This window comes from Schistocerca serialis, chromosome 4 (assembly GCF_023864345.2).
Source record: "Schistocerca serialis cubense isolate TAMUIC-IGC-003099 chromosome 4, iqSchSeri2.2, whole genome shotgun sequence".
NCBI classification, from domain to species: Eukaryota; Metazoa; Arthropoda; class Insecta; order Orthoptera; family Acrididae; genus Schistocerca; species Schistocerca serialis.
Genome location: NC_064641.1, coordinates 185,499,311 through 185,513,797, shown reverse-complemented (window position 1 = coordinate 185,513,797; position 14,487 = coordinate 185,499,311). Strand labels below are relative to the sequence as shown.

Sequence of the window (14,487 nt, the reverse complement as noted above, 5' to 3'; positions counted from 1 at the left end):
AGAAGACGCTTGAACACAACCTTCAGAAATATTTTTTCAAAAGCCGGCAAATGTGAAACTGGTTGATAGTATCTCTTTCTCTCCCTTCTTGTAAGGAGGTTTAACTTCAGCATATTTTAGTCTGTGTGGAATTGTTCCTCTGATAAGAGACTGATTACATAAATACCTTAAAACAAAATTCAAACTCACTTGATCACTCATTGCTTAAAACTTTGTTGATGTGTTATCATAACCACTAGAATACTTTGATTTTAAGGATTTTATGATGGATGCTACTTCTCTGGGAGACGTGAGTGTCATTTCCATTTTACTGGAGTTTTTTGTGAAGAATGGTCTCAGATATTGCATTGCACTGTTTACTGAACCTTTTAAGCCCAACCTGTCAGTAACAGAAAAAGTACTTGTTTAAGAGGTTTGCAACACTACATGCACTAGTTACCACGCACTCATTTATTTTTTTACAGCTATCTGTTCCACCTCCTTTTTGGTCCCATTTCTCTCTGTCTTCACTATATCCCATGCAGTTTTTATTTTGTTGCCTGATGTAATTATCTTTTTCTCTTAATAAAGCGGCTTAGATTTCTGCATTACAATGCCAGTATCAGAGGTGTTCCTAGATAGCAGAAACAGTCTCATTTTTGTCCCATATGATATCTTTATTCCTTGTGTAATCCATTGATTGTTTTTAGACTTCTGTTTGATTTGAGTTACCTTTAGGGGAAAACAATTTTCAAAAGAGGAAGTAAATTTATTAACGAAAGCTTTGTATTTTGAGTCTGAAGTATTGTGTCTTTGAGCAATCTCCGTTTTTGTCTGATTTATTACCCTGCTATACTCATATTTAATTTTTTTTATCTTGACAAGTTTCAACATTTAACACAAGATGCTGCACATTACGATCAGATAGCCCATTTGCTATTGGTTTTGTGTCAGACTTTTTTCCCTACATTTGTCCAGAAAGATACTATCAATACCAGTCTCAGAGTTGCAAAGTTCACAGTATGAATTAAATTGAATGACAACGTTACTGACTGCAATAATTGTTCACTGGCAGAGATTTTCAATAAATCCACATTAAAATCACCAGCAATCACTATTTCCTTGTTTCTTACTGTGAGATGGGACAACAGAGCTCCCAGACTTTTTTTATGATTGAATACGAGGGTGTTTAATTCGAAATGCCCTACATTTTTTTACAAAAAGCCATTAATATACACAGACAAATATCCTTGTTCGTGCTTCACATTTGATGTTTGTTCTGTGCACCGGTGAAGTTTCAGACCTTTCTGGCAGACGACAGAGCTGTAGTACAGTGTCAAAATAGCATCTACATATGACTCAAGTTAAAAGCAGTGTGCTGTTATTGAATTCCTGTGTGCAGGAAAAGAAACCGTGGTGCACATCCATAAACGTGTGCAGTGTATAGCAATGCTGCAGTTGATAGGAGTATAGTTGGGCAACGGGTAAAGAAAGTTACAGCTTCAGGAAATGCAGAAACAGAGCTCCATAATCAGCCACACTCCAGACGTCCTGTCACAGCCACTGTTCCAGACATGCTGAATTGTGCGGATGCCATTATTCATGCCAATCAACATACCACATTTTGAGACTGACAGAGAGGCCTTTTTGAAGTTGACAAGAGTGTCAGTCATGCAGTGAAAACATGGCTATGACTACATGACAAGAGCTTTTACCAGCAAGGAATACATACTCTTCCACAACGTTGGCTTAAGGCCATAGAATGTGATGGAGACTATGTAGAAAAACAGGACATGGACGAGACATGTTGATGTATATTGTCGCCAAATTCTGACTCTTTACAACAAATACGTTCAGAGAAAAACAATGTGAGGCATTACTTATTGAATGACCCTCGTACTACTTCTGTTGCACTAGCTTCTAAGTGCTGTTCTGAGCAAAACTTATTAATATCAATATTCTTGAAACTAAAACAGTTTTTGACAAATGTAGCAACTCCTCCTTTCTCCATATTTTCTCTACAGAAGCGAGAAGCTAACTTGAATCCTGTAACATTAAGTCAGCAGGAGACCCGGTTTCGAATCCAAGTCCAGCACAAATTTTGAACAATTTCTATTGATGTAAATCAATGCTCCCTAGCAGCTAAATGTCACTAATGTCTTTGTATCTTGATTCATAATGGCTGCAGGGTCAAAATGGTGTCTTCTTTCGGATATGTCCGATAAAACAGACACCACATATACAGACTAATATATATGTTTACAAAATCTGTATTTCAGACAGAATGCAAAGCAACTGCATTCCTCTGTTGTATTTCTGCTTAATGAACTTACAGAGAGGATGGGAGGGGCTAGGACCCTTAAATAGTCTTATGCAGAACACATTTTCTTCCCTCAATTTGCAAGGCAAACAAGATTAAAATGATGTGAAGTATTTTTCATGTCTACTGTACAGCGGCATGCAGATTAGATGTACGTAGATTTAGTAATATTTTTTTAATATGTAGTTATACTTCATGTGGTGGATTATCTTAATATCAGTTATAATTATTTGCCTAAATTTAAGTTAGGAATTCGTGAGTAATTAATGGGCTGCAATGCATGAACATTTCCCACCCACTGCACTCTCTCTGATATATGGATTCGATGATGACTATGTAAGACTATAAGAAGGTGAAAATATAAACTGAGAAAGCTGAGCAAAAGACAAACAAACACCAAAGAAATGAGGAAATGTATTAAACACCAGCTCACAATCAGCCTATCTAAAAATGCTCCGATATAATCGGCATATAGCAACACGTGATGAAACATCTGCATATTGTCTTGCCCTTGAAAAACTGTAGCAGTACTAAAGAAGTTATGCCACTTGTACATAGTTGTAGTTTTTTTTCAATTTTGTGTACCTAATGCTCTCCACCAAGCATCAGGCTTGTGTTTTCCACAGCCATTCAACTTATGTTTCACAGCAGCAGGAGGGAGTTTGGAAGATGTTGATCCACGCAACATCAATATGTATTTTGCAAGGCCAAATCTGCCTGACATGGCCTCCACTGCTCCCATTAACAAATGTGCCTCTTTGGCCACTTCTATAGTGCCATCTGTCTCAAGGCCATCGTACTGATCATTGTTGCCTGGTATTTTCCTGGGAAAAATATAGTGGAACAATGTTAACAAACTGAGACATAACACTAAAATTGTATGGTCACAATTAGAGGAAGAGTCAGCCTACCTGCGAATGCAGTTATCACAGCACACACTAGAATCAATGCTTAATGCTTCAGATGAGTCATCTTGGAAATGTGAAAGGAGCAGCTTTCGTCTACAGTCTGTAGAGTACAAGTACCTCTCCATTTCCTGTGCCATGTGGAGTCGATGTTTCTGGTTCTCCCCACTGATGCCCATTAAGAGAGACCTGTTTAGAAAAACAAACTTCATTAAACCAAAAGACATAACAAACATCTTATTCTGATTTCATTATATTCATCTAACCTTACAATTGCAAATCGGTCAATACAGTACTGATCTGTGATTGTGAAAGCAATAAAATTCGGTGGCATATATGTGGGATTACCTTATACATGCAGTGTATCAAAAGCAAAATCCTTGAGAAAAGTTAAAACTATCAAGTAGCAGAATGGCTACGTAGTGGTTTCCTTCAGGTAGTGAAATTGTGAGTACTGGAAGTAGATACACATAAAAGTAGAAAACATAACACCCAGCTTAAGAAACTTATATCTTTCCCCAGAAAAGAAAAAAGGATAGGTTGGAGAAAGATGGAAAGAAAGGACAAGTCACACATAAAAAAGTTTAGATGGATGATGTGTACAGAATAATGAGAGACAAAGATGAAAGGCACACAGTAGAAGGTCAAAGATAGTACAATGGTAGACACTGTGCCCTATAACAGGGGAGGGGGGGGGGGGCGCGTGCAAATGGGGGCGCGGGGTGACAGTAGGGGGGGGGGGGGCACGGGCGACAGTAGGGGGGGGGGCGCGGGCGACAGAAGGGGGGGGCGCGGGCGACAGAAGGGGGGGCGCGGGCGACAGAAGGGGGGGGGGACGCGGGCAACAGAAGGGGGGGGGGGGCGCGGGCGACAGAAGGGGGTGGGGCGACAGAGGGGGGTGGGGCGACAGAGGGGGGGCGGGCGACAGAGGGGGGGGCGCGGGCGCAGGCAACTGGAGGGCGGCAGAGGGGCGCAGGCAACAGGAGGGCGGCAGAGGGGCGCAGGCAACAGGAGGGCGGCAGGGGGGCGCAGGCAACAGGAGGGCGGCAGGGGGGCGCAGGCAACAGGAGGGCGGCAGGGGGGCGCAGGCAACAGGAGGGCGGCAGGGGGGCGCAGGCAACAGGAGGGCGGCAGGGGGGCGCAGGCAACAGGAGGGCGGCAGGGGGGCGCAGGCGGCAGGGGGGCGCAGGCAACAGGAGGGCGGCAAGGGGGCGCAGGCAACAGGAGGGCGGCAGGGGGGCGCAGGCAACAGGAGGGCGGCAGGGGGGCGCAGGCAACAGGAGGGCGGCAGGGGGGCGCAGGCAACAGGAGGGCGGCAGAGGGGCGCAGGCAACAGGAGGTTGACAGTAGGGCAGAGTCTGTGGTAGGGTGATGGTGATCGGAAGAGGGGAGGCAGTGAGTGAGGTTTGGAGGCAGTAGAAGAATAGACAAACATATTTGGAGGGAAAGAGAAAGGGGCAAGGTCTATAGGCAGGTTGAGGGTGAGGGAGGGAGGGAGGGGACTGGGAGATGAATAGTAGAGTGATTCTAGCAATGAAGACAAAACAGGTGGACTTGTTAACAGAGCTAAACCCAGTAGAGTGGCATGTTCAAGCATAGGCCAAGTTCAACAAAACTAGTAATGGATGAGATGGTTTAAGTGAAATGCATTCTGTAGTCACCCCTGAGGTTCCTAGAGCCATATTGTACAGCATGCTCAGGATATTGATTGTATGGTTAAAAATAAGGGAGATAAAATATATCATAATTTTTTGGAGAGCGACACACACAACCTTATTTGACAAAGCCATTACATCCATTTTTTTCTGATGGGCACCTAAACTGACACTGGTTTTGTATCATCCTTTTACCAAAGAAAAAAGTTTCATTCATTTCTGTTTAAACTGGAAGTAAAAGAGGATGCCTGTATGTGCCACAGAGCAAGATATAATGTGGATGCATGGAACTTTGCAACTACCATTCTCCTAAGTGTCATGTGGTAAGATTATGCTCAATACCTTGGTAGTAGGAGCCTGGGAAGCAGAAGGTTCCTCTGCGTCCATTTATTTGCTTAGCCAGTTTAGTACTGGTCATTCCTACATAAAAAGCCTTGGAGTGAATATATGTTAGTTGTCAAACAACATCTGTTTCACATGTTGATCCGCCTGTGAAGTACAATTTACTAATGTTGGAACTGAAATATGTAGTAGTGGGTGGACAGGGAAGGAAGTTCTCATAATGATAGTGATTGTAGGGATAGGATCTTACGGTAAGGATGTTCTAGGAACATTATACGGTTTGGCAAGAATGATTTGGAAGTTAGGAGGGCAATGAAAGAAGACAGTGGACCACAAGTGCAATGACAGAAGACAATGGTCCTTACGGGAGGAATCTTGGAGAATGAGGATGAGGGCACTGCAAGTGCATGCCTTTTTTATATGGAGTCCACTCAGCTGTGTCGTGTGAGAGAAAGGGTGAATACACATCACACAGCTTGGCGAAAGTTGGGGAGGATGATCAGCACTACCTTGCCTAATGACACAGTCACTTGCACGGCTTTCATAGTAGGTAGCACAGAGATATGCAAAGGGCGCAAAGCTCCAGTGTGTGCAGGCTTTATGCTCTTCCGTAGGGCATACGCTATGTTGTGGCATAGCTAACAGCCATGCTTCCTCAGCCACTGGAACTAGGCAAATTCCTATTGGCCACATTTCACGAGTGCTCGCCTAGTGAAAGCAACTGATCCTGTGCCACATGGATAGTGAGTGATGGGGAAAGAGTGCCGCACACTTGGCTTCACCACACAGATGCACTTCTCAAGTGAGGAGGTCTTCGCAGGGCTTTTACTTGAGAGTGATGTATTGAGACATTTAGGGCTTTCCCGCTACTTGGTCACAAGAGGAGCAACATGAACAGAGTGGCTTTGGATTTAGAAACAAATGAAGTGAAGAAGTGAATTTGATTAGGGAAAAAGGATGAAGGCCTTGCAGAAAGTGGAGCAGTTCTCCTTCAAAATGAGTACAGTCCACAAAGATGTCATCACGATTCAACTCACTGAGAATGCAACAGCAGTGATGCAGACCCTGTGACATACCTACAGTTGTTCATGAGTACATTTCTTAGAGCTTCAGTCAAATGTATCTGTTCTGCAGGTTCTTTTATGATCACTGTCTCTTACAAATCAGTAACAGCATACCCTCCTTCAGCAGAAGGTGTAAGATTGTCATTCTTTCACCAGTATGACTCAAGGCCTTAGATAATTTGCAATGAGAGACATCCACAAAAATAATGATCTGCCAGTGCTGTTTCTGAACCTCATCTCAGAGCAACACCAACAGAACACGTAATGATATCTTGCACACTTGTGGCTCACTGTAGTGGAAGCTCTGTAATATGTCCCACAATTCATGCAGGTGTCGTATGTGACTGCAGAAGCGGTTAATTGTAAGAATTACGTACACCAAGCAATGGTCTCTGATAACAGACAAACACTTCATGTGTTCCACTTCACCTCCTCCTATAACCTCAACAACAGTCATTATCTTCGTCACTTCCAGTTCACCAGTCACCTTACAGCCCAAAAGTCAAGGTGTGTATGGAAAAGGACAGTGATGTGGTAGTCACAACCTCTGATAGTATCTTTAATGAAACACCAGTAAACGAGAAGAACCTGGATAAATTTTATGCAATTGCCAGCTGAGACTGGCACTCTACTTATAGGACCAGGAGCTGCCCTCTGCATTGCAGCATGCATTCTTACTGAAGGATCCGCCTCTTGCCTGCAGCTATGGCCACTACTCCAAGTACATAATCAGCACCGTCCTACATGTAAGGTCCCAGTTTCATTTGTGTGCTTTATATGACTAGTTTCAGCTATTTTTGTTTTTCTGTATACCTCCACAAGTACTTTTGTGCAGCATTACTAATTTTAACTGATGTTAAGAAGAGTACATTTTTTCCCAATTTAAGAGATACGATTAGAGTATAAACTTACAGAATGTTTGTTTTCTTTCACAGTCATAGTAATATGAACACAAGGGCACTTTTTCATTCAGCAGAGTGGTAGGAACTGTATGTAATGTTCACCTGGGGAAGTGATAGACAGGTTGAAACAAAGACAATGAGTAATACACAAATATATAACTCTAACTTGAGAGCCCATTCTGAGTATTGGCCCGGATTCATTTACCACTTTCTGTTTCATTCTGCATTTTATTTCACATGTTTTTCTCTGCATAGAAAGAGTAACAGTACTGAGACTACGGAAACATTAACAGTTTCTTAAGATTTCAGAATACAGCTGCTTTCAATTCACATGTATGTTTAATGTTCCGAGATCATCAGGACAGACTATAACAAGTTGTATAGCTAACCGGTTAAGCTGGAAGTCTGAGTTCTGAAAAAAGCAGTGGCATTTCGATGGTTCTCCGTCTCTCCCAGCACGTCCCACTTCCTGGTAAAATGACTCTATGTCCTTAGGAGCACCATAATGAATTACATTTCTGACATCTGTTGAAAAAATTATAAACAAATAAATTACATTTATAGGTAAATATAACAATACATAAAAACATAAAATGTAAAGCACAGAGATGGAAAAGAGAATGGCGGAAAAGAGAGAGAGAGAGAGACAGATAGAGAGAGAGAGAAATACTACTCACCAGGTTTGTTGATCCCCATACCAAATGCCACAGTAGCTATAACAGCTTGCAACTTATCATTAATGAAATCTGTGTGAATCCGTTTCCTTGTCTCCAATGATAAGCCTGCATGGTACACTCCACAACTTACACCTTCAGCTAAAAGATTGAGGCAAAGATATTATTTGTATTGGTACACTTTTACACAGGTTTTGTAGGTGAATTAAAATATGTTAAATTATTATTATTATTATTATCATCATCATCAAGCAATATAGATGATGTTGACTGTATTTACAATGTGATTCTGAAAATGCTTTAGAAATTTACTTACACACAGAATTTTATGGAGAAGGCTTATAAAGTATTTTAAACATAGCTGCACAACAGCAACGGTTCCACGTAATAAGATTAAAAACAGCCGACCAGTTGCAATGGATAAAGTAATCTTTACCTAGGTTTAGTAATCTTTACCTAGGATTGTGGACCAGGGTTCGTAATTTTTGTCTTAAGAGCCCTTACTGATTATTTTTAAAGTTTTGACTTATATACGGTGTGTGTGCTTCACTAATTTTGTAATATAACTTTTATATTCTGGCTGTATATGCCACTGCATGTAACTCACGGCGTAAGCACCACCTGCCTTTTTGATGTATATATCTACGTTAATGTTCCCAAGGCTCACATACTGTTATAACGGGAGTATTAAATGCTTTCCTTCTATTTATTGTCACTTTATCTAAGGACGCAATTAATATTGATATTTTACATGTTGCTTCAGTACGCCAATCGGCACATAGTTCGCGACTTGAGCGCCACCTGCCCTGGCCGCAGTGTAACTACGCTGGCCGATTATACTCAGTCGCTCGTGAGCTCTGCAACTTCCATGCACTAATTTTTATTTACTTGACAAACCCTATTTTCAGGGCTATATTTTATTTGGACTAATGGATCTATGCAGATATTTGTAAAAACGACAATGACATATCATTCCATATTAATGTAATACTGTAAGTACCAGGAATCCTTCTCATATTTTGTAATACAAGAGCTTTCTAATATGTGTTAAACTCTATTCTTGACTTATGCTTCATACCTTTTAATATAAATTACGACGTTCATTGTCCTCAGGCCGCCTTCTGAAGAAGATAGATTTAAATCTGTCGAAACCTAGGTAAAGATTTCTTTATCCATTGCAACTGGTCGGCTGTTTTTAATCTTATTAAGGCTTATAAACATGGCAGAGGTGTCAACTGGTACCAAAATACTGAAAGTCTCATTCCATACATTCACTTTCATTTTGGCTAAATGTAACTGCCATTGGCCATACACCAAAGTCCATCTGAAGTCAATTTCTTACCGTATTTAATTCAGTATATCTGGTGTAACTTCTGCAATGTATGGGTTCATGTGCGATCTTTTTTGTAACAATCTCCAGACAACTGAATGAGGAACTCCAACCTTTCGCAATGCACAGTGTGTTGATTTCCTGCGACTGCGAACAAAACTCTCTCTCTCTCTCTCTCTCTCTCTCTCTCTCGACGACAGCCTCAGAAACTTGTAGGTGGCCTAGAGATTTGTTATGTTGAATGTTACAACCAGTTTGAATGAAATTCTGCTGCCAGGAGTAAATTGTAGACCAACTAGGAGCTTGCTTATTGTAACTGGTATGGAATTTAAATTTCCCTTGTAGCTAACTTTGTTTCTTTCGTCCAAAACATGTAACAAGCTTGTTCAGATCCTGTGAAGTCTGCCACTTTGATTTTCAATTTTATGTCTTTACTAGTGGCAGGACTCAGTACTACAACAATGAATCAATGAAAATTTTGTTACGACACCCTACATGTCTAAGTTGTATCAATAAAATTCTGTATGTAAGTGAAATTATAAAGTCCTTTTAGAATCATCCTATATTCACTGCTCAAAACAATTTAGAGTGACAAGAATCTGACTGAGTGTACCATGTACATAGTCTGTGATTAAGATAAATACTTTTGATCTTCAGTCTTCTGACATGTTTTAATAATGAAAACAATCTTCCACAACACGTTTGAAACCCACGGCTTAGTGGCAGTATTCAAAATTATCATGCTATGCCTAAGAGTGAAATAGATGAGCAATGTCTCACTCTGTTATCTAGTGAGTGTAAGCAATAAGGTTGTCTCTATACTATCTATGCATGCTTAATCAGTTAACATGAGGCATCTGGCTGAGGCAGAATGTGTTTGGGCAGTGACATTACTGCAGAAAGTTTGGACTATTTGTGCAGTGTGTACAGAGCTTAATGTGGCTTCATCTATTGTTTGGAGGGTTTGGAAACGATTTTGTGAAATTGTTACGTACATAAGAAAGCCATGGGAAATAGAAAACATTGGCCAGAGATGACCAATATGTGGTTAAATGTTCCCTCCGCCAGCACACTACGACTCCCCAGCATCTACAAAATGATATAAGAGCAGCAACTGGTTGCAGTGTCAGTGACCAAACAACAGTCAACAGACTCCGAGAGGTTGATTTAAAATCAACAAGACCTCATCACACCCCTTGGTTAACTGTTCAGCCCATGAGATATTGACTTGCATTTGCTGAGGAACATATGCAAGGGCAGCTGCATCACTGGAGCAATGTACTGTTTATGGACAAGTTCTGCTTTCATTTAAAACAGGATGTATATGTGTATATCCTCATGGTGAATGTTATAATGAAGCAGCAGTCCAGGAAAGGAAATATTTGGCTGCAGCTCATTCATGGAGTGGGATGGCATCACAAGTGATGGCCGATTGGACCTTCAGACACTCAGAGACCAACTTGATGCTCAGAGGTACTTCAACAAGATTGTACTGGGTCATGCTATACCCACTGCAATTGTAATGGATCCCCAGTTTCTCTTGCAATAAGACAACGTGAGGGCACATTCAGCAGTAGTCACCACAGAAATGTTACAGGAGCTTGTGATTCAAACATTAGACTGGCCTGCTCTGAGTCCTGACCTCAGTCCTATTGAGCATTTAGGCGAAATGCTGGACAGTCCACTTTGAGCATGTCCTGTAGTGAGTCAGTCTCTTGAACAGCTCGCAAAGGCCCTTATTAAGGAATGGGGAAAAAAATTCCACAAGAAAATGTTCGCAGATTTATCAGGAGTATGCCCTGAAGATGCGAGGGAGTAATATGGGCAAATGGAGGGCCTACCAGATATTGAAATGTTCCTTTTTGGGTAGTGTCTGATGGTACTTTTTGCTTCAGCTTCGGCTTCAGACAAAATTTGCCAAAGTTTTGGCTGAAGCTGAAGGTTTCTAGCAAGTGCCGAAATTGAACCAACTGTTAAAACTGTGGGATGGGCTCCCGATTGTGAAATTGCAAACCCCCCCCCCCCCCCCACACCCACCCACAAACATACCCACACACACACACACACACACACACACACACACACACATATATACTTGGCCCATACTGTGTTGTGTCAGTCGCCCGCCATCGCCAGGACATACCAGTTCATACGCGAATTAGATTATCTACTTTGATATTTTGTCATATGGTTGTGAAAATTTTTATCTGACTGAAAGACAGAGCAGAATGAGTTTGTGAATAGCACCATACTCTGGAAAGTTTTTCTGGTTCCCTCGGTTCTTCTCAGAGCTCATTGGCAGAACCTGGAATGTTCCATATCTCTAAGCACTGCTGCCAATGAAAGCAATTTGCAGTGTGCAACACTATAATGAAGAGAGTTCAACGCACAGTTTTGCTATACCTGGCCTCGTATCCCCCTCAGCTCCGGGAACTAGAAAAGCTTTACAAGGTATATTTGTTAGGTTTATATGCATGCGACCTTGAAGTTGGATATGTTCATTTGGATTGTTTCAACACGCATCATATTTGCTTGTTACCAGCAACAATGACAAAGAAGGAATAATATTTGAAAGACTGTGTGTGTGTGTGTGTGTGGGGGGGGGGGGGGGGGGGGGGGGGGGGTGCGTGTGTCCTCCTTTCGGAATTTTTTAAAAACAAGTGTCAAAAAGTACCCTGTTTAACCTTTACCAGAAAAAGAAACATTAGTATTTATACTGTTCCAATTTTTCACAAGGCTAATGTGAGGAACAAGTAATGGGATAAGGTTAGATTATGGAGAAGTGTTTTGCATGAGGGTTGTTCTTTTATTAATTTTCATCGAAACTGATCTCAAAAAGGACTCTGCCTAATCTCTACTAGAAAATATACAGACAGATATTCTACATGTTACAACTTTTCATGCGGCTGGCACCCAACATTCACAGGTCTTTGAGATATATAGTATGCACAGAGGCATACACTGACGCACAAGAACTATACAATTACTCATTTTTATTTACACTTCATTAGTTAGTTGTGTTTCAATTTAAGGTCAAAGATATTTGTATCTTGCTGTTCGCCCTGACACTAAAGAAACAATGATTTGTGCTGCTTTTTGGAATCATAATTTTCCATGTATTTCATCATATGTTCATCACTATTCTGCAATTGTCAGCAGGCTCTATATTCTATTTAATTACTGAAAATAAATGCATTTGTATGTACAAGCTGTTCAAAATATTCTTCTTGCGTCCCTTTACATTTATGTATTGAAAAGTTAGGATCTTACGTCATTGTTCTCTTCAGCGATGAAGAGTTTTAAGTCCTAATACGACAAGTCATCTGCAAACTAATGAAAAAATTGTTAATTTTAAACCAAAGAGCATTTATTTGGTTAGAAGAGGGCTTTTATCTGACAAATACTTGTTATGTTGCATTTTCCACTGCTCTATATAATTCTAGAACCAAAATATGAAGTTCTGTTTTTCTTCATCTTTACATATTTATGTGTCACAGACTGTAGATGCTCAAGTCTTACAACTTTTTATTTAGTCAGATTGTTTGAGCAGTAGGTAAAATGGCTTATTTGTTCGCCTCACTTTTTTTTTTTGGGGGGGGGGTGGGGGAGTGTGTTTGTTTCAACATTGCTGGCTGCTGTTTGTGAGAATTTTAGGACAAACAATAAATTTGCAAGACATATAGGCACCTCCTGCCACAACAGACAGTCCAGAAAAGTAATAACAAAAAATGATATAAGTAATGAAAATAAATTTATAATTTTAGAGATGTTGAAACGGCACAGAAGATTTTCCGCTTTTCGTTCTAGTAAGAATAACTTAGCCATTGTGAATTACCTTCTCTTTATTAATCTGTATTTTACTGTAAAATGTGCTACGAAAATTAGTGAAATACCCATTTCGTAGACCACATTCACTGATGTGAAACTAAAATAGGGAAACCCATGTAATCGACCAATACGGTCGGAAGCACTGTGACCACCTAATCGGCTGACAATAGCGACTGACGTCTGTCAAAAATAATCTGAAGACCAATGTCGGTTGCACTGTGAACGTACCCTTATACATGCAAGGATTATTTTCTTAATTAGTAAAAAATTCATATTCGTCGCCTCTCATATCTAACGGTTCACGTTCCAAACAACTATGCCAAGCGGCTGTGGGTTTGAATCCCAGGGGTAAATATGGTGTGATGAGCACAAGCATTTATATCAGTAGCATAGATTTTTCTATGTATTTAAGTATGTTTATTATGCTGTCTAGTCACTACAGTACAAGCTTCAGCTGAGTTTCGGGCCAGCGATGGTTGGTGTGATTGTTGAAAGATTTATTTGTTTATTGTCTTCTCTTTCAGGTAATAATCGCTTCTGCGAGACTAAATCCCATCTGGGAACATTTTTGGAAAAACAATTGGAAAGCACTTTGTAAAGTATGTAGTAGATCACTATCTCTTGGTAGTGACTTACCACGAAAACAGAACATTAAAAAAAAAAAAAAAAAAGAATCATTTAGCCAGAGACATTTAACTTTTCACAAAACAAAAAGGTAGTCAAACAATCTACTTTACTGGATATAATTGAGAAAAAAGTAGCTCTGCTTTGGCCTGATAAACATCCAATACTGTTACAAATCGATAAAGGTATTATGGAACTCATTATCGATGACATTCTGCCATACGATGTTGTTGAGGGAGATGCATTTCATAGGCTCAATTTGATTGACCCTGACACTCCATCCAGATACAGGAAAAAGTCTGAGAAATACTTGAGAAAGACTTTAATGCCAGCAATGTACGAAAACATAAAAGGTAAAATTTGTACAGTTTTTAGAAAAGGCTGAATGGGTATGCTTTATCACTGACATAAGGAGCAATCCAGCAAAGACATGCTCAATGTTGAGTAGCACAGCCCACTTCATTTAAGTCCCCAAATGAAAAAGTTATACTGACAGACAGCGTCTTGGAACAAGGTTTCAGAGAAACTCAACCAAATTACTGTTGAATTTAATTCAACAAATAAAATCGCATGGATATCTGCGACAAGACTTTTAATTTGCAAGCAGCCACGTGTTAAGGAAACTTTGATTATATTGGATGTATAGCTCACACAAACAGCAGCTAGTTTTTCATTATGTTATATTCAAAGAAGCTGCTGTAATTGATATAGTAAAAAAATTGTCACAAAATTGTAGGACATTTTAAAAGAAGTGAACAAGCTTCCTGATATTTAAACAAGTTTCAAGAAACATGCGACTTATCCGAACACAGTTTGATTCTTGATGCTGAAAACCACTGGAACAGCACTTATTTAACGTTGGAA

General features: G+C 40.3%; 1 protein-coding gene across 2 annotated transcripts in view; it reads right to left on the bottom strand.

Moving 5' to 3' along the window:
- Window positions 1–14,487, bottom strand: part of LOC126473225 (Werner syndrome ATP-dependent helicase-like) — a 226,536-nt gene that overhangs the window by 102,189 nt on the left and 109,860 nt on the right. For both annotated transcript variants that reach the window (XM_050100136.1, XM_050100137.1), the window contains 4 exons: window positions 7,845–7,982; window positions 7,557–7,692; window positions 3,211–3,393; window positions 2,885–3,123 (listed from right to left, as the gene is read on the bottom strand). In XM_050100136.1, coding sequence (XP_049956093.1) covers window positions 2,885–3,123; window positions 3,211–3,393; window positions 7,557–7,692; window positions 7,845–7,982 — 696 coding nt within the window. The remainder of the gene's footprint in view (window positions 1–2,884; window positions 3,124–3,210; window positions 3,394–7,556; window positions 7,693–7,844; window positions 7,983–14,487) is intronic.